Raw genomic sequence first — 19883 nt, 5'->3', positions numbered from 1 at the left:
TGTGGTCAGCCTGGCCTTGCCCCACCCAGACCCCATCCTACCCCAAATCGGGGAAGTGCCCCTAGCGGGAAATCAAGTGAGTGGGCAGGATGTGACCCATGGTGAGGCAGCTCCCAGACCTGGCCCAGTCCCTGAGTCAATGAGCTACTTCAGGCTCTCTGAGGAAGTGCTTCCTCCAAGTCACTACAATGTGGACACCTCTGCTTTCCCCTCTACTGCCCCTCCCTATCCAGGTGTGGGTCTTTGGGTGCAGGAAACTGGTCTCCTCCTCCTCTAAGCCATGAAGGCCCATTGGAGGAATAAGGGACCCTGCGGAGACCTGGTCTCAGCCTGGAGGCAGGGAAAGCTGCTCCCTTGGGGTGTGGTGACAGCCCTGGCCTGGGGTGCCCAATTGATCCTGTCGTGGAACCCCGGGGTCCAGGCCTGCTGAGGGACAGGGGAGGACAGAGGGGGCTGGGCCTGGCTGGGGAAGGCTGGCCTGGAAGGCACCCAGCCGCGGCCCAGGGCCAGGGTGGAAAGTATGTGTGTGAGCTCATTTGGAAGGTGGCTTCTGGCCAGTCAGGCCTGCCTCCTTTCCAGGCCTTGGCTGCCCAGCCCCCTCGAAGAAGGCTGCCTCTGGGTCTCCCCAGTCTCCCAAGACTGTCTGAGTGAGGAAGGCAGAGACCCACAGGCTAGGTGACTGACGGGAGTTGCTCTCCTAAAGGAGGTGAATTCAGGTTTGGGCGGTGGGTTGGATGGGGGTACAGGGACTGCAGAACAATGGAGCAACCTCACCTGGGGTTCCCCGGGGCCTTAAGGAATGGGAACTGCCCTGAAAGCCTCCCCCTCCCACCAGGCCCCTGCCTCAGACGTTCACCACCCCCATCCCTCCCCCAGCTGCTGCCTTTGTCCCATTCACTTCCTCTGGCTTCTGAGTCCTATGCCTCCTCCATCCCCTCAGAATACCTGTTCCTGCCCCCAAGAAGGAAGGTGACTCCTGGCAAAGTGGACTCCTGAGGAAGAGCCCTTCTCCCCTGTGCTCCTGCTCCTGCGACACAGCACAGCAGGCAAGCACACACATGCTGACAGATTCCACAGAACACACACTGCCATGCAGACACCCAGCTACATGGAGTCCACAATGGAAGAGACACCCAAGAGACATGGTCAGAATCTGCCTGTACAGGAAAAAAAGTCAGACAGACCCGGGTTTTAATTTTGGACTACCAAGCTGTGAGCTTGAGCAAGTCTTATCTGGGCCTCAGTTTCTGCATCTGTAAAATGGGGCAATGTTTGTGGTTTCCCACCACCTCCCCTTAGCTGGAAAGGGAAGTGGGAATACAGAGGGTAAACAAAGGACTGGGAAGGCTGTCAGATTGTGGGGAGATGGGGCCTGGGAGAAGGACAGGGAAGGACCAGCAGAGCTGGCCAGATTGTACGTGGGGGTCACTCTGCTCAGTCCCCTCTCCTGTAGAGAGTCCAGCTCCTCTTAGATCTTCCCCTCCCTTCCTATCCCGTGGACCCAGCACCTGGCTGGCAGCCTTGCAGGCATGGGCCCAGCTGGTGGCAGGAGCCCCGAAAAGGGAGTCGATGTCAAGGGCGTCCATGGCTCCCCCCAAACGTGTGGGGTGCAGTGATGGGCAGAGTACAGTCCTATCTCCTGAGAGCCTGCTTCCCTGGGTTCTGCCCAAACCTCCTTGCAGATTCCCCTTGGCTCCCTCCTGGCTGCTCTAACTCACATTTGCTGCTTTCGAATAAAGGAACTTGGAACCATAGAAACTGGGTCAGGCCCAATGGACAAAGCAGGGTAGGGCCAGTGAAAGCAATATTTGCAGGTCTCCCGGGGCCTTCTGCTCTCCCCTCACCCAGCCTGACCTGGTGGTTCACTCAGCTGGGGCCCGGTGGGGTCCCCGGGGCAGCCTCACTGGGCTGGATCCCTCAGACCCAAGGCACGTCAGAAGCACGGGACCTTGCAGCCTTCACCCTGCAATTCTCCCAGCTTGTGAAGCCTCTTCCACCTCTTCCCCCTTTGTCTCTGGTCCTCCATTCCCATCTCTCCCCCTTGGCTTCAGAGAGAATCTTGTGATTCCAGAACCAGGGCCAAACAATTTCCTCGTGATGGGGAAACCACACTCCAGACGCCAGAGCCCTAGGCTCCCCCTCCTCTTCCCTCTGGCAGTCCCCCCTCCCCATGCTCCTCCACTGGCTCCAGCTGTGTTTTGTAGAACTCCCACTGGATAACATCTGTAATTGCCTCCAGATGTGGGCCACAAAAACACAAAAGGGCCATGAGCTCATTCTGAGCTCCTTGCCACACGCTCGGGCCCTACCACCCCCAGACGCCCCTGACTTCTCAGGGTCCCCATCCCCTCCGGTGAGGGTGGCGGGGAGGTGGTGTCCAACTCCACTGAGACACACAGGCCCTGCCAAACAGCTGTTGGGCAGGAGAGGCGCAGGAGGCCAGGCATAAGGTCAGGGTTCCTGGCTGGCAGGAAGGGGGGGTACCCCTTCTGCCAAAGCAATCACACCAGCCAGCTCTGACTAGCAGCTGCATCAAACGCCTGGCCTAGGCGGGGCCAGGGCTCTTGGAGGCAGGCCGTGGAGGGGGCCTGGGCTGGAGCCCGGGAGGTAGCGAGGGCCGGGCTGAGGCAGGAAGGGAAGGAGGGGAGAAAGAGGGCTGCTCCCTTCAGCTGAGCTGACTCAGCAACTGAGCGATTGCTCCCTCCAGGCTGGTTTGGAGGAAGGGTGGGTCGACAGCCTGGGAACCCTGTCTGGGGCAGCAGTTTCTAAGGAAAGAGGAAACAAAGCCCTGTCATTCTGCCCTTCCAACCCGACCATCCTGCCTCTCCTGGGCAATTGGGGTGAGACCCCTGTTTTGCCAGAGATAGGCTGCTCCTCACTGGCCACGGGGCAACCTCTTTCTTTCCCCTCTGTTCCTTCTGCCCCTGCAGGGGAGCCCCAGGCCTGGGAGAAGCTGAGATCCTGAGGGCTGGGGAGAAGGGCCTGTCCCCCGCTTCCCCCCCCAAGCCCGAGGCTGACTGTGATGGGGGAATCCCCCAGCAGCCGCTCGAGGCCTGAGCAAACAGAGGGTCTGCGGCTGGATCACACGACAGGGTAACGCAATTTAGGAAGATTTTCCGAGTGGCTTCAGCTTAGCCACTTCCTCTTGCTTTTGCAGTCCTGGGCCTCAAAGGTAGCCTCTTAGGCCAGGTTGGGAGAGGGGAGCTGGCTGGGCTCTGCGGACAACTCCTCCGCCCCCGTGGAGTATGCCCTCCTCCCCATCTCTGGGCCCTGGATCCCTTTCGTCCACCGAGAATAAACATATTCCATTATGAAAAATACCCAAACCCCACCTCACGGAAAACACCGCACGGCCCTCCTGCTTCCCATGCCCCTCACAGCCACGTCCCAGGCACACAAACTGCAGCCACACCAAGAACGTGAAACACTGTTTATTCTTTGTGGAAAGGTTGAACAAGGTCGAAAATGTCCTTAGAGGGCACTGACCCAGCCCCGCCCTGCAGGTTCCTGGGGTCGGACGCCTCTGCCCCACCCCCACCCCTCCCCATGCCCCTTGTTAACAAAAAGGAACGATTTGAAGGGAATTCATATATAATAATTATAATAAAAATATACATTAAACAAAACAAAAAACCCAAACAAGACAACTTTAGCCGAACTGCCAGCACCGTTCACCGCACTCCTCCCACCCCTGACATCCCTCTCCGCTCACTGCCCCCACGTGGTCTCTCACTCTCCCAGGTCTCCGGGTACCAGGACCACCTTCGGCGGCCCAAGGAGACCTCAAATGGGTGGGCCGGGTGGGGAGGGGAGGGCAGGACACCTGTAGGAAGGGCTTGGGGGGGGCGTCGGGAAGTGAGGGGCTAACCTGACAAAAGGCCCAGGCGCCCGCCCGTTCCCGGAGGCTGGCGGAGGCAGGCTGATCCTCGGCTCCCTAGCTAGGTGGCTGCTCTCGTCGAGGTCCCGGGTCGCCAGTCCCCCAGGCGTGCCCTCTCTGCTCCTTCCTCTGGCTCCCTGCCTTCCCCTCCGTGCGGTCTGATTGAAGCCAGGGCACCAAACGGGAGCAGGTGTGCCTTTCTCGGGCCCTTCCTGAGAGCTCCAATAAAACGTGCCCTCCCCCGGGTACCACAGCCCACCCTGTGGCGTCCCTGCCGGCCTGGCCTGCCCGGCCCCCGGCCGTCCACTCCTGCTGCACCTCCCTGGTTTGCCTTTTGGTCCTGTCCTGTCCTCTCTGACTGCTCTGCCCCTGGGTCCCTACCCCAGCTGCCTGCATTTGAGTGAGGTTCTTTCTCTGTGGCCCCCAGGCTCACCCCCAGGACTCCTGGGGCCCACCCCGGTAGCTGCACCCCCTGGTCTCAGCTCTTCCAACCTTGACATCCCCATCCGAGGCTAACGTTTGGGAGGGTAGGGCTGTCAAGGGTTTCTGCAGCCCCAGGTTAGTCCTTAATGGCTCAGGCTCCTTCCGTGGAAGTTCTCAGGGGCAGGTGGGGCAGAGGCGGATCTCGGTGGAGAGGACTGACCCTCTCTGAGCTTTCCTCCCAAGGTCTTAGGGAAGCTGAGCGGCCCTCACCCCCTCACTCTCTCAGGGTCTCCCCCTCACAAGATTAGATTTCTTTCAGCCAGAAAGAGTGGTGGGAGGCTGCCAATTGGGTACCCCCGGGGGCTCGCGGGGCTAGCGTGCCCAGAGACCCCTGAGGTCAGAGTTCAGAGGTTAAAGGTATGTCAGGGAATGGAAAAGGAGCAGATGACCCCATTTGACCTTTACCAGCGAGGTCTGAGGGTCCTGCCTTCAAGTGCAGAGCCCGGACATTCAGATGGGGCTGAACACACACCAAGCCACAGGGGCCCCTGAGGGGCAGGGGCTGGGAGGCCGGCCCCTGCTCAGCCTCCGGGGGACCCATCTAGGGAAGAAGCAATGCCAGCGCGGAGGGGGGGAGAGGCCAGTCATGGGACAGAGAAGAAGGGACGTGGGGGGGGGCTGGGGAGGGGGCTCGGGACCGGCGGGAGCAGCCCACCCACCACCACCTGCTGCCACTGGCCTTCAGAGGCAAAGTCCTCGTGGGAGGAGTGGGCGGGCGGCAGTGGGGGTCAGACCTTGTCCAGCAGGGAGCGCTGGCAATAGAGCAGTCGCTTGGGGGTCCCGTGGCGTCGGAAGAAGAAGACGGCGAGGCCCACCGCCAGCACCAGCAGCAGCAGCAGCACAGGCAGCACCACGGCGGCCGCGCTCACTGCTCCGCTGCCTTCCTCGTCCACCTCGATGATGATCACCTCCGTCTCCTCCTCAGTCCCCTCATCCGGCCGGCCCCCCGACGACGGGCAGCCCATCCAGTCCCGCAGGGCTGACTTGGGGTAGCCCGGCTCGACCTTCAGCTTCTGGTTGTTGAATTTCCAGTATTTGTTCCCCTTGTAGAAGTAAGTGAAGACTGCAAGGGTCAGCAAGAAGGCGGCACGGCAGATGAGAGGTGCGGGCAGCGTCCGGAGACGAGCCAAAGAGAGAAGGAGAGCGGGAGAGAATCCGTCAGTGTGCGCGCCAGCTGAGGGAATCGCTTCGCTTTCCTGAGCATCGGTTTCCCCAGCTGTCAAACCAGGGAACTCTAGCGCCAGGTTGAGAGAGTGGTGGGGATTAAGGGGTCTGAAGCGTGGAAAGCACTTACTCAGTGCCTGGCACAGGGCAAGGGCTCCCCTGTCCTCCTCCTCATTATTTTCAACCCCGATCCTCTCCGTCTTTCCTCCTGCTCTCTCTCAACTCCCTGTTCCGGTCCTCCCCTCACAGACGCCTCCTGTGCCCCTCTCACCTTCATCGCTGCCCATGAATGACCCTCTGGGAGACTCAGGGATTCCTTCCCAGACCTTGATGTTTTTGGGGTACTCGCTGTCCACTGCTCTGAGCTCCTCGTTGAAACGGTAGTACCTGGGGGAGAGGCAGGGAAGGGAAGTGGTTGGACACTGGGCATGTCCTCCGAGGGGAGTGGGACCCGGGACTGAATTCGCCGGTGAGCAAAGTGTGTCTGTGGACGGGGGGTGGGGGGACAGGGGTTTGAGTAATGAGGGCCTGCAGCTGAAAGCGGTGGAAGGTGGGGGTGAGAGGGAGGGCCCAGGCTGCAAGGAGCCACCAGCGGCCCTTAATGACAGTGCCTGGCAGCTGGGGCAGTGGCACAGGGCTGGGGGCAGGAGGCGTCAAATGAGCAGGTCTGAAATGGTGACCCGGTCATACCCCACTCACTCAGCACCCCATGGAGGCTGCCCGTTGCTAGGCAACAGCACAGGCTCAGCCAGCTTCTCCAGGGAAACATTTCAGGGGGAAAGTAGGTCTTCCTCCAGAATTGAGGAAACCTGGTGGTGGTGTCTGAGGAGGAAGGCCTGGGCCCCAGGGATTGAGGCCTTACTTGTTTCCCCGAAAGAAATAGGTCTTTCCATTGGGCATCCAGAAGAGAGCAGCATCAATCTTGTCGGTAGGCAGTCCTCGACCCAGCTCCTTAATGTGCTTGGGGTAGCCAGGCTCCAGGGAAGCTTCGTCAAACACCCAGTGCTTGTCTCCTGGGGAGGAGAGGGAAGGGCAGGATCTGATTCCACCTGGGCTCTGCGGTCTTTGGAGGAGTCAGGTGGAATTTGCTCCTCCAGGGAGACCCTCCCCACACCCAAAGACAGTGGCAGAATGTCCGGTTACCTTTGAAGAAGACAAACTTGCCATCCTTCCTCTCGTAGGCAGTGTTGATGGATGCGGGCAGGCCCCGCCAGAATTGGCCGATGGGCATGGGGTATCCATCCATCACCTGGTTTTTCCTCACTCGCCAGAACCAGCGCTCCTGGGAGGCAGTTCATTACATCTTCAGCTTTGTCCTCCAGCTCAGTCCCCAAAGCTCCCCCACTGCCTCAGTTTCAGTATTTAGTCCTCCTGCTGCTGTTTCCACCCAGCCTCCCGGTCATGGAGCCCTTTTGTCCCCCACACCAGCCCACTTCTTCCTCTCACCTTGAAGACAAACATCTCCCCTCGGAGCATGGCCACGGTGTCAAAGTTCCCATCACAGATGTTGGGCCCATAGGTGGGGTTTTTGGGCTTATCAGGGACAGAGGGCCTGGAGGTGGTCCTGGGTTGAGGGGGCATCTTGGTGGGGGACCCTGACTCGCTCCCTGGGGCAGAGAACACGAGGGGCACTTCAGACTTGGTGGCAGAGTAGGAGGAAAGGACAGACATATGGGCAGATAACACCTTTGGAGAGGTGTGGTTGGGCCTTTGCGGGAGGCTGAAGCAATCAGCTGGGGAAGGACAGAAAAGGTGGGGTCTTTTAAAAGTGGGAGCGGATGGAGGCAGGGCCAGGTGGGGGGCGGGGGGAGACTGTAGGGCATGAGGGAGGGGAAAATGCACAGGCCAGGGAGAACAGGAGAGGATAAGGAGCAGAGAGGAAGGAGCAGATGTGGGCATAGATTACTTGCCATAAAGTTGCTGGATGCCCCGGCGGTCATCATCGGGCAGCACAAAGTTCTCTGTGTCCATCCACTGGTAAAAGGGTGCCATGATGGCCGAGGGATCATTGGAATGCTCAAGGCCCAGGGCATGGCCCAGCTCGTGCACAGCCACCAGAAAGATGTCATTCCCTGGAGGGATGGGGATGATTATGATGGCAGCCTGGGTCCCTTCCCTCAGACTCCCTGCTTCCCCATCAGAAGCTTCAGGTTCACAACGAAGCCCGCCTGCCATATTTTCCACCCAAAGTGACCAAATCCTGAGTTCCAGCCTCATATTTGGCAGAGGAGGCAAAAGCCGGCCAGCAACTCTTCTGGGTAGAGGCGAGAGACTGTTCTGGGGGCTGGATCCAAATCCCAGCAAGGATTGGGAAGCTGAGGTCCTATCTGGGCCTCAGTTTCTCCCAGGAGCCAGACATGACATTTGCCTGGAAAAGTGAGTGATGCAGATGCTTTGAAGCCTTTGACTGGGAAGTCAATATTGGGCGAGAGAAGGGACCAGATGTAAATAGCTCAAAACAGGATTCCTGCTTTCACTGGAAGTCAGACCGGGAGATGTTTGTGGTCCCCCAAAGCCCTGAGATTTGGGGGTCTGAGGCTTGGGGAGGAAGCTGGAGAACCCTCATACAAATGACTCTTGACTCTTCCAGGGATAAGAGTCCCCAGGCTACCTCGCTCACCATTCAGATCCTCGTTCCGGACAGTCCAGGGCTCAGCAGAGTCAAAGTGGGTGTCCCCTCCAATGTTGGGGCCTGGGAAGTAGGCATGGGCCAGGAAGCCGCCCTCGCCATCGAAAGGCGTGCTGTCACCGTGGAAACCCTCAGCAAAGAAGATCATGATGTCGGCCTGCTTCTCGTGGCCCTCACGGATGTAGGCATAGGGTACCTCTCGGAAGCGCAGCGGCGTGGCACTCTCCCACACACGGAATGCCTTGCGGATGGCCTCGAATGTGGCATACTCCCCCACCTTGGGGGTGTAGTTCTGGATGCTGAGGTCCAGCCACGTGGGGAGAGGATGGGAGTGTGTTAGGACAACAAGGGGCAGAACTCCTTCCCTGTACTCTCCCAGGTCTGACTGAGCTGTCCAGCCACCTTTGTCTGACCCAGCTCTTCCTGCCGCCTCACGATGCCTCTGTCCCAAGAACTGAGGGCTTTCTGGCCCTGGGATATACCCTCCACCGGCTGCACCCCTCTCCAGGATGAGAGCCATTTTCCTCCCTACCCCCGAGGATGCTTCTCAGGAACAGGGGTGAGTAGCGAAGGGAGCCTCAGGGTCTCTAAGCACCACTGTTAGGGAAGGGTGACCTGATGTGAGAAAGGCCATTTGCCTGTTGGACTCACCAGAAAGTGATCTCGTTATGCTGCCATTTGAGGCCCTGGATGGCATAGCGCTTCCTTCGAACATTGGCCTTGATCTCAGCCCCAAACTTGTCTGGAACACCACAGCGGGGGCGCCTCATGGCCCTGGGGTGTGAGGATTGTGGTCAGGAGAGCGTATGAAAGAGAAAGGTCTTCAGAGGAGAGGGGGACTGTCCGGCCCCAGGGGGAGTGTGGGGAAGAGACAAGGTCATGAGGTCTGGATGAACAGGAGAGGGTCGGGATCAGCTTGTGGGGATGAGGTACGGGGGTGGAATCGGGCATTCAGGTGGCAGCCTCTCTGGTACTCAGTGTTGTGTCGGTGGGTGCTGGGCAGAATTCCTGCCAGGGTCTAGCACTTACTTCATGGTGTCTGCATCAGCCTTGCCTGTCACTCGCAGACCGTAGAACCTCTGCATGGCAGCGATGGCAGCTGAGAGTGACTGAGGCGAGCGCTGTGTGTGGGTACGCAGGTCCCCAGGGGGCAGGTAGCCATACTGCTGCAGCCAGGCCTGTAGGGAAAGGGATGTGGCTTGGAGCATCCCCACCTGGCCCGAGGGGAGCCTCTGTTTCCTCACGGCACCTGGAATGCACCCTTGGCTTGGTGTGGAAAGGGCAGTGAGCTCCCAGCCTGGCTCTGGCAGTGGGTCTGGAGGAACTCCCAGGCTGGACCCAAACTCTGGCCCGGGTCCTAGTATGGCTGATCCTCTTGGAGGGGTGGGGAGCCACAGTGCTGGGCTTTGGCTGTAACTCTTTTGATGGGAGCCCTGGTGGTTTAATTGAGTTCTAGAATGTCTTCTCAGAGCTGAGATTCCTTCTAGCGCTTTTCTCCTCTGTGTCAAGTGTTCTTGTAAATACAGCATGTCCCACCTGAGGCTGGGGTGTGCCCATGGTGGATGGAGAGGGGAGAGGCTGAGGGGGCTCCACTTTGGGGCCTGGCATGAGGCTCTCCTGGGACAGGCATGCTGTGCCTCCGGCGTATACACAGCTGAGATCTTTTCAGAAAGGAGAGTAGAAAAGGAGCTAGGGCTCCGGCTGGCTGCTGATAGGGGAAGCTGGGGCGTTTGGAGGTGGTGCGGATGTGATCCAGTCACAGAGTCGGGATCCTGCCACTGTCGCCATCCAAGCAGCATCTGACCTAGGGCTTGGGACCTAAAGACCCATTTAAGGTTCTCAGTAGAGGGAGTGGGAGATTGGGATGGTGGTTAGGATTAGGGTTAGTATTTTACGTAGTATTTTGGTGACTGTAGTTTATTTTAGGTATGATGTGAATTGTTCATAATATAAAGGCTGGCATATTGCCTTAAAGTAAAGTTAGGTTTTTGGTGTTTGTTTGATTGAAAGGTACCCACATTGCAAAGCCCTGTTGAGGAAAAAGTCAGCCTTTATTGTGAGAAAAATGGAGTCTTTTCCTAAAGCCTGAAAAGTAAAATGAGCCAAGTTTTATACGGAACATGAACATGCTCAGATCCTCCTATGGGGAGATGCTACCCGGATGGCTCTGGTCCCTGCTCCAGCTTTGCCTTCTTAAGGAGTCCAGAGGACGCTGCAGGTTGCCTAGGGCGGGAGCTTGGAGTGCAGAGTGGTGCTGCATCCCTTACTCCAGGTCATTAGGATGGCTCTCCATGTGGCCCTTCACCTCAAGGCCCAGGCCTTGACGGTGGTGCAGTGCTCTTGCACTGGGGCTGGGGGTGATTCAGGAGCAGCTGACTGGGGACCTGAGCCCGCAGGGGCAAGAATTGCAACATGGTTCTGGGAAGTGATCCCCTACGGCTGATGATGGGAGTTAGGGCCCGAGATGTAAACAACACAGCCTTTCCCCAGCCAACAGGCCCGGCCAGAACAACCCTAGCACCACCCGCTCTGAGAGCCCCTCCTCAGGGGAAGAAGGCGGGGAGCGAAGTTTAACCTCTGTTATACCAGAGGGGAGCAGGGCAGGAGGCTCCGGTCTTGGGCTGCTCTCCTGGGAGCTCTAAACTTGCCCTGACCTGAGCTAACTGATGCCACAGCTAGTGCCTGCAGGAGGCCTGCTGTGGCCTGTGCCCAAGTATGCAGGAAACTCCCTTTGCCCCTGGCCTCACCTGTAGGGTACTCACATCCCGGGCTTATGACCTCTCGTGGGGGAGCAGCTGCTTCAGCTTTGGGAAAGGATGGGAGCAGCCCACTGCTGGAGCTGGAAGACTGAGGTCAGGCCCCCTCAACCCTTTGCCTAGGGGCAAAGCTCCTAGGGCAGGATGACAGGAGGGAGGGTGGCAGAGAGATGGGGAGAATCCACATCTGGGAGCTCTGGGGTACATCCCTCTTCCTGATGAGTCTTTCAAGAAGGTGGATAGGTCTAAATATTCACGCCCACAACCTCCACCCCATATGCAGTAGAGAAAAGTGGAGACTTTTAGTCAAGAAAGGGACTTCTCTGGAGTCAAGAGAGCCACAAGTCCTGGAAAGGAAGTGCCCCCATTCCTCTTCTCCTCCCAGGCCTAGGCTCCGAGCAAAGCAAGAACCACAGAGGAGACTATGAGGTCGGAACCACAGAAGAGAGGACTCTTGTGTCTGCGGCTGAGTGGGAGAAGGGCCAAGTGCCAGACTGGCCAAGGAGAGGAGAGGGCTGTCCCGGAGCTGGTGCAGGACCCTGGAGGTGGTGGGAGGAGGCCGGCTGTTTGAGGCCTGGGCCACCCCAGCTCTCCCTCCAGATTTGCCTGGAGAGGGAGCAACTCTGCAGGGTCAGAGAACTGAGTCGGCTGGCTTTATCTGAAAACTGAGTGGTACAAGGTACTCCTCTAGCGGAAAGTCAAGGACAAGGAACCCCTCCCACTCGTAGGCCCACTTCACCGGCCTAGGAGTCCTGGAGGGGGTTGGGGGGAATCTCTGGCTCTGCTGCAGGCCCTGGATCCCAGCCTCTGGGCCTGCTCCTCCCTCCCTCTGCCTCCCACCCCTCCATGGCCCAGAAGCAAATGATGGTTCTGGCACTGGGACTGCCCATGACCCGCTTAAAACAGAGCCAGGGCCCTCCCCAAGGGGACCTAGTGGGGCAGGGGAGGGAAGGAAGGCAGGGCAGGCGAAGTTGGCAGCGGGAAGCCCCCAGATGCCCGGGCTCCTTTTGTTAGGCGCTCTCCCCTTCAGGCCTCTGATGAAGACTCCAGGCCTGGAAAGAGGATGCCTCCTCCTCCTCCTGGACCTTGTCAGGCTTAGCCTCTGGGCAGATTTTCACTCTCCGTGGTCACCTCCATTCCTAGGGCCACACTTTTCCTGTCAGTCTCAGGACAGAGAGAGTGTGTTCTTTCTGGAGATGTTTCCTCCCGGGGTGGGACCAGGGCCGGGACCAGGAGGGAGGAAGCCAAGTCCTGATCCCTTCCCCCTGCTCAGGGGCCCTTCCCGGCCCCTCCCGACCGCACCCAGGCCCTGGCCGAGCTGAGTGGGTTGGGATGGCCCAAAATAAGAAGCTGATCAAATCCGTCTCCCACCTTCACCCCAAAATAAAAGAGAGAGAGAGGAAAAACTTCCTCAGACAACTCCCACGCGGCTTCCTCCCGGGCCCGGTGGGCCAGCGTCGGGGAATGGGTGGGGGGCAACCGAGTCAGTCAAGACCTGCGCGGGAGCCCAGGGCCAGGCCCTCACCCCGCTCCCCGTGCGACGCCCCCAGTCTCCCTGCAATTAACACAGAAAAGCAATTAACAAAAAGAGCCTAAAGGCGCCGAAGGGGGAGCAGGGAGCGGAGGCGGCAGCCCGGCCGAGGCCCCGGCTCACAAGGAGACCTTTGTGTGTCCGGAAACGCGGGCCAGGGCGCCAGCGCCGCGACCCTCGACGCCAGAGCTCCGGGCCGGGACACAGAGGGTCCTCTCGGGGAGGCGGGAGGTGGGGTGGGGGTCGGGCCCACTCCGCCGGCCACCCCCGACCGCACCTGGCAGCCGACGCGTCCGAGGAGGGCCGGGAGCGCCAGCGAGGCGGCGGCCGCAGCGTGGGGGGCCCGGGCCAAGGGGCGCCGTCCCGGGAGCCCTCCCGGCCGGCAGAGCGCCGGCGAGCGCGGGCGGGAGAGCGCCTGCGAACTGGAAAGTCGAAGAAACAACAAACTCTCGCACATGACAAGAAACCAGGACAGCACGGGGTCTGAGCGGAGTCCAAATATTTATCAGGCTCCCGACCGGTTCCAGAGCTGAGCTCAGAGCCCAGGGGAACTGGGGAGGGGTGGGGAGTGGGCCCCGGCTGGAAAGTTCTTCCAAGGAAAGGAATGGGAAAGAAAGTCGGCGGCGCGCGCGCGCGCGCGTGGGGGGGGTGGTAGTTGGAGGAGGCAAAAGTTGGATCGACTTTGAAGTTTGGAGATGAGGAGGGAAAGGAAAGGAAGGGGGACCCTGCAGGCCGGAGCAGCCGAGACGCCGAGAGCCCTCCTCTCCGAATGGGGGCTGTCCCCTCGGAGACCCCTGGGCTCGCCTCCCCGGCGGGCGCGACTCCGGGCAGGGCCGGAGGAGCTCACTTACTTCGGGGCTGAAGCTGCTTTGGGCAGAGCTGAGGGAGGCGAGCGCGGAGGCGAGCGCGAGCAGGGGGAGCAGCAGACTGCGGGCGGGTCGTGGGGCGAGAGACATGGTCCGCGACCGTCCGTGCAGCCGGGCCGTGCGGGCTCCGCGGCGGGGCCCAAGCCCTGGGGTCGCACTGCCACTCCCTCGGGGCGCCTTTTGTCTTCCGTAGGCACTGAATTTGGATTCCTAGAGCGCTGTCCGCTTGGAGATGAGGGGATTGTTCTTGAAAGCGCCTGTTTGCTCGTCCCCACTTTCCCGTTTTTTGATCTTTCTTCTGCTTAGTCTGCGAACTGGATGGCGAGCCCTCTCTCGCTCTCTCCTCTGGTCCCTCCCTTCTCCCACAGGCTCCCTCCGCCCCCGCCCCAATGCCCTCCTTTCCCGGTGCGGACGTGGTTGTTTCAGTCTGAATCCAATTACAGCCAAGAGCAGGGTAAAAAAAAAAAAAACAAAAAAAAAACCCTAAGTTGCCTTTCTGTGGTGGAGGCTGCCATCTGCAGGGGTTGAGGCCACAGCCGAGAGCGGGGGGCTTGGGGGGACTCAAGGGACGGGATGTGGGAGACTTTCTCCTTCTAAGCGTATTTTGGGTGGCTTGATTCCTCTGCTTCCACCGTTCATCTCACCTCCGTGGGAAGCACTGGGAAGCTCAGCGCCTGGGGCAAACACGGAGCTCAGAGCCTGGGATGGTGGGGGCATCTTCCGTGTCCCCGAGACCCGGTGTGCGGGGTTGTCTGCTGGGGCCTGTGGCTCAACCGTATTGAAAATTGTGTCCCTTATTCTTGTCAGCCACCTCTGTCCCTCCCCTAACAAAAAATAATAATAATGAAAAAAAGCAACAATACCAAAACCCAACTACCCACTGACAAATCCCACCACCACACTGGATCTGGGGGTCCTGTCCCCGGAGAAAGATGAATGCGCCCCCTTTATTACTGTCCTTTGCAATCTGCTGCCCCTTTAACTAGAACTGGCTGGGGAGGAAAGGAGTGCAAGGCCATGAAATCCTGGGAAAGGCAAATCAAGTTTGGTGAAACTGCAGAAAAGAGAGAATGGGAGTCAGGACTACGGGGTTTAGTTCCCGCTCTATACCGGAAAAGGAGATAATCCCTTAAAGAGTATAATCTCCTCCTTCAGGGGCTGACTAGACTCTGAGAACAAAAGGTGGAGGTATGAAGGGAAGGGGGAGGGCAGGCTAGAGCTGATGGTGGGAAAGGGAGACAGATAAGAGGCTGAGGGCTAGACCTGGAAAAGCAACACAACAGAGGCAGGAAAAGTGTGGGACACAGAAAACCCGACCATCAGCGAAATCTAAGATCCAAGAACTGCATTGGTCAGCGAAGAGAGGAAGGAGGTTGGTGGGGGGGGGGGGGCGGTGCGGAGAAGAAGGGAGGGAAAGAAAGCAAGGGAAGGAATAAAGGAGGCTGGACAGAAATTATGTCAGGTAGGAAGTTCCAGAAATCCTAGAGATAAAAGAACTGTCACATATTTGTGGCAGGAGAATGGAAGAAAAGCCCAGTGCTCGGTATTGTAATGGGAGCAAAGGTCCTTTTTCCCTCAGAATCCATGGGAGGAGCCATGATCAATAAAATGAAAGGTTTCCCTGGGGCCTGTGCAGCTAACAGATCTGTGGGAAGTATATGGTGGCTATTAGGTACCTATTCCACGGTCACTGTTTGGGGGCTGAGCACAGCAGGGCTCCCCTACACAAGTGGGGGTTGGGAAGTACAGGCCTCTCTCCAACCAACCTCTGGAATTCAGTCAGAACCACAGAAACCTCAGGATCCCACTCTTTAGCAGAACATGCAACACCCAAGTCTGCTGTTCCTGTGTCAGCCTTCCCAGTGGGAGTATCCTCTAGGGCCATGTATCTGAAGTTTACAAAAACGGATACCAGTTGCTTGCCAAAAAGTGGATCTCAGCTGGAAAGCCTTTTTCATCAAAACATTTATTAATGCGTAACTGCATGAGGCCTGAACTGTGTATGAGCTGTTAAAGGCTTGAGTGTGTGGCTAAAGCCACGAAAAACTGTTGCCCTCTTTTTCATGTTTGCAGAGCAGCAAAGTTGGGCCAGTCCTATGGCCTGCAAAAGAGGGGGTCAATACCCCTGAGCAAGATTCTGCTGAACCGTAATGGAGCTGGGGTGAGGGCACTGTGCCAACACTTCCAGGCAGTGATCTTACAGCCTGTTCTTCCTGGTGTCCATTCTCTTTTGCCCTGAAGACAGATAGGGAACATAAAGGCTTTCTTCTGGCTGGGATGACACATCTAGGTGATAGAAAAGAAAGCCAGAGCCAGGCTGGGGGAGACAAGAGTTGCTTTTTATTGACTTGGTCGTGGGTTCTGCAGTAGAGCCCCTTTGGGTTTAAGAGCATTCTGCTGCTTCCTTTCTTCTTCCTGCAACTTCTCTTGCTGCCTGAGCTGCCATGCCTGTAATCCAGCATCCATTTCCTGTGACAGCAGTACAACTCGTCTCTGAAACAGACAGGAAAACAGTGTGGATAACATCTGGGGCTTGAGCTCTGCACCATATATCCTTTCATTCACAGATCAAAGTCAGAGGTTTCAGCTGGAAAATGACACCACTGACTGGGGAAGGGGTGGAACCAGGTCCTGGGCTGGGAAGCAGGAGGAAGGCAGCAAAATGGGTGTCTACTATTGGTTCCTGCCCTAGGAGTGCCCCACTCTATCCTCCCTTCTCCCGGTACCGTTAAAACCTTTGGCGGATAAAACCTCGGAGTGAGGGGTACGTGTTAGCTTAGATGCCAACTAAAGACAAATTACAATTTAAATTTCCTCCCCCTGATTACACACAGTTTGCTCTGTGTGGGCTCTGGCCACTCACTGCAAACTTTTCCCTTTGGGCTTTTCTTCGAAGCTGGCCTTTCATTGGAGGAGCAGGGCGGCCATCTGCAGATAGAAGTGAGAGAAAAGGCAAGTGTTAGATGGCCTGCAGGACCCTGGGAAAGCGGCTGTGATAGGAAAGAGGGAAGAACAAATCTTGAGCTCCTCTTTTCCATTTCACACCCACTGTAGCTTAATTCCCCTAGAACACTTCCCTCAATGGTGAGGTATGCCAGAACCACCAAGAATAAGCTCCTACGCATGTTCCTACTCTATTTTACTTACCCCTCCCTCATTAGCCTAGAATTCAAGGTCCTTTGCAATGCTGAATCTCCTGTTTTATCTTCAGAAACCCTCCACTCAAGCAATCTGATTACTGTTCTACTTACCAGTGAGTCCTTGCTGAGTTCTGTCTCACTCTATAATGAAACACCCTCTTTTCCTTTCCTTCCAGCCAAATTCTCATTCTTAGGCCCACCTCAAGCTCTACTGGTCCCAGAAATACTTCTCTAACCTCTTCAACTCTGTCAGCTCTCTCTTCTGAAAGAAATGCATCTCCATCATTTAATATTCATCTCTCTGTCTGGGGACATTTATTGTACTACTGATTGTTTTTAGCCTTATTTAGCCACCTCAAATCCTTCTGGAAAGAGGCAGTGCATTGAAATATTATTACTTAATTTTTAAAATGTCCATGCTTTGTTTTTCCAGGTAGACTTTAAGTTCCTTGGGATTAGGGACTGTATCCCTTACTTTCACTGTAGTATAGTGTAGGCCCATAATAAAAATCTTATAAATGTCTGCTGACTTGCTGGAAAAATGCAGTATCTGATCTCAAGTAGTTTATAACAGAGATTAAAAGGATACTTACTTTCTACAAAGAAAGAAAGAAACAGTGAAAACTCTGTCCAAAAGTTTGAAGGCAAGACAAATAAGAGATAATATTCATCAGGAAAGGGAACCAATACTGTGTATATCAGGTGCTTTACACTGGTTGTTTCATTTTATCCTTCCAAGAACCATCGGAGATAGGTATTCTTCTTTCACAGATGTGGAAACTGAGAGATACCATTAAGTAACTTGCTAACCACAAAGTTAGCAAGTAGAGAAGCCTGGATTAAGAATCAATTCCATGGGCTTCCCTGGTGGCACAGTGGTTAAGAATCCGCCTGCCAATGCAGGGGACGCGGGTTCAATCCCTGGTCCGGGAAGATCCCACATGCCACGGAGTGACTAAGCCCGTGCGCCACAACTACTGAGCCTGCGCTCTACAGCCTGTGAGCCACAACTACTGAGCATGTGTGCCACAACTACTGAAGCCCAAGTGCCTAGAGCCCGTGCTCCCAACAAGAGAAGCCACCACAATAAGCCCGTGCACCGCAATGAAGAGTAGCCCCTGCTCGCGGCAACTAAAGAAAGCCCGTGCGCAGCAGCGAAGACCCAACGCAGCCAAAAATAAATAAGTAAAAATAAAATAAACTAAAAAAAATTCAGTTCCAGAATCCTCCCAATATTCCATACTACTTCAAGGAGCTCCTAGGCTTCCTACAGTAAATAACAAGTAGGAAAAAAAATCTTCACCATCCTCCTCAGCCACCAAGTATCTGATTAAGAAGCTTCATACTTCTATAGAATCCAGTACTCAGGTTTCTGTGCTGTTGAAGGGGGCCTGGCCTCTGCCCAGTTCTAGTCCTGGCTTTGCTATTATCCAGCTGTGTGCTCCTGAGCAATTTACTTCTGTAGGCCTCAATTTCACCACCTGTGAACTGGAGTCCCAATGCAGTGGGGAGTGGCTTCAACTTTTCTAAGGTCCTTCCTTTCTAGGGCGTTTTGTTTTGTCTTGTTTTAAGGTAAAGGAAGAAACTTTTCTGAAGAGAGCCCCGTCATCCTCTGTCTTCACTCTTCTAAGCCTCTCTCTGAGACGCTCATTTAGGCAGCCTTTCAAAGAACTCTACCTGCACTTGGTAACAAATTCTCAACAATGTACTCACCACACAGAAGGGCGGTTCTTCGTAACTTTAAAAAAACCACGTCCCTCTTAGACACATAAAGTCTTGTCCCTCCCGCGGGATGCCCCACATCAGAGTTAGCTTCTGCTTATCCCCACAAGCCAAGAAGATCCTGTCTAGCTTTACTATCCATAGGCATAGTTTAATTTATAAAATAAACAATAGGATTTATTCCCCCCAACTCCAAATACAAAGTTCAATACTTCGTCCGCTCAGACACAACCCGCACCTTGACACGCCCCCCCACCCCACTCCGTCCAGGGGCGTTCCCTCTGGGTGAAAATCTCCGAAGTAGAGTTAACTGTCAGATCAGCGCTCACCCGCGTAAGACCAGTCTGGGAGCTCCGTAAGGGGCCCGTAGTCGGAGGGGTTGGCAGCAAGGCCCTGCCTGGGTGGAGAAAAACAGTTCCGTGAGGACTCAGCCCAGCTTCTGGCCCCTCAGTTCCCCCCAGACCGGCACTCACTGGAGTCGCCACTGACTGCCCGCCCGAGCCGCGGCGCCGCAGTGCAGCCTCCGGACACCTGCTGGGAAAACAGGGCAGAGTTGGGAGAGAGGCCGTGCAGCCAGCCCAGGCGTCCCGGGCCCGCCTCCACGAACCCCCGAGCCCCCAGAACCTACACCCGCTTACTAGAGAGCACTAAACGTAAAGCAGCCATGCTGAGGCGTAGGAGCCGGAAGTGGGCGTGGCCTCGTGGCCACGCGCGACGCTGCGCGGGAAGCCGGAAGTCGCCATCTTGAATCTGGTTTTCAATCAAGGGCCACGCCATCTTGGCTCATCGTACGGAAAAGAGGGACAAAACTGCTTCCAGGGATTTTTGGGCGAGAACGGTCGTTCAGCGTATGCATTCTCAGTGGTGGTTACAACCGTGCGGAAGTCGCGTGCGCCCAGACTTAACCGTTCTGAACTGTTTCCCCCCACCCCCACCCCCCCATTGCCCCGCAGCGGTCTCTAGTCCTTTGAAATTTATTCTTTTATATCAGTTGAGTAACATCCACGTGACCGCATTCTGTCTTCTGGCATCACTGTAACATATTTCCCCCAGCCTAAGAGTCAAATTTAGAGTGAATCAGAAAATTTGGGTTTCAGTTCTCATTTATCAAACGAAATTGAAGAACTTGTATGTGATAAGCACTGTATTCGGTGTGGAGAGCAGAGCAGACGTCCCTATTCAGATAGAGCTCCTAGTCTAGAGAGAGATGATGATAATCAAATAATCATACACGTTACTGTAATATTACAGCTGAGATGAGTGCTGGGAAGGGAAGTAGGTGCTGCTTGTGAGCATATGATGGGAACTTGATCTGGAGTAGGCTGTCTAATAAGGCTTTCTTGAGGAAGAGGTATTGGAGCTAAGATCTGATTCCATTTTTATAAGAGCTACCACCACAGATTGTATAATATAATCCTCGCAAAAACCTTGTGAGGTAGGTAGTAGTAAGTGGCAAACCCAGATCCGTGGTTCCTTCCCTCGTTTTTAATCACTCACAGACATACTTTTATTGTGCTTTGCAGGTATTGCATTTTTTACAAATTGAAGGTTTGTAGCAACCTTGCACAGAGCAAGTCTATCAGTGCCAGATTTTCAAACAGCATTTGTTCTCTTTGTGCCTTTGTGTCACATTTTGGTAATGCTTGAAATATTTCAAGCTTTGGCATTATTATTTGTTATGGTGATCTGTGATCAGTGATCTTCGATGTTACTAT

The 19883-nt window shown here is 56.0% G+C and overlaps 2 protein-coding genes across 5 annotated transcripts; both read right to left on the bottom strand.

Moving 5' to 3' along the window:
- Positions 1-3830: 3830 nt before the first annotated feature.
- Positions 3831-13680, bottom strand: MMP14 (matrix metallopeptidase 14). Its single transcript, XM_061180621.1, has 10 exons — positions 13292-13680; positions 9183-9331; positions 8805-8927; positions 8145-8452; positions 7431-7596; positions 6971-7127; positions 6668-6806; positions 6387-6537; positions 5796-5911; positions 3831-5423 (listed from the first exon to the last, which is right to left on the bottom strand). The coding sequence occupies exons 1-10, from the start codon at positions 13394-13396 to the stop codon at positions 5089-5091; spliced, it is 1749 nt and encodes a 582-aa protein (XP_061036604.1). The 5' UTR covers positions 13397-13680; the 3' UTR covers positions 3831-5088.
- A 1944-nt stretch (positions 13681-15624) lies between these two features.
- MRPL52 (mitochondrial ribosomal protein L52) lies at positions 15625-18865 on the bottom strand. 4 transcript variants are annotated; one of them, XM_061182350.1, is made up of 5 exons: positions 18807-18865; positions 18642-18702; positions 18498-18565; positions 16170-16234; positions 15625-15799 (listed from the first exon to the last, which is right to left on the bottom strand). In XM_061182350.1, exons 1-5 carry the CDS (start codon positions 18832-18834, stop codon positions 15647-15649), a joined length of 375 nt encoding a protein of 124 aa, XP_061038333.1. In that variant the 5' UTR covers positions 18835-18865; the 3' UTR covers positions 15625-15646. The 4 variants fall into 4 exon arrangements, with proteins under 4 accessions (XP_061038333.1, XP_061038334.1, XP_061038336.1 ...); XM_061182351.1 differs by having other exon boundaries at positions 18642-18699; positions 18807-18841; XM_061182353.1 differs by having other exon boundaries at positions 15690-15799; positions 16163-16234; positions 18642-18699; positions 18807-18841.
- Between the last annotated feature and the right edge of the window lie 1018 nt (positions 18866-19883).

The sequence above is a fragment of the Eubalaena glacialis genome, chromosome 2 (genome assembly GCF_028564815.1).
Source record: "Eubalaena glacialis isolate mEubGla1 chromosome 2, mEubGla1.1.hap2.+ XY, whole genome shotgun sequence".
NCBI lineage: Eukaryota > Metazoa > Chordata > Mammalia > Artiodactyla > Balaenidae > Eubalaena > Eubalaena glacialis.
This window is presented reverse-complemented; position numbering and strand designations above follow the sequence as displayed.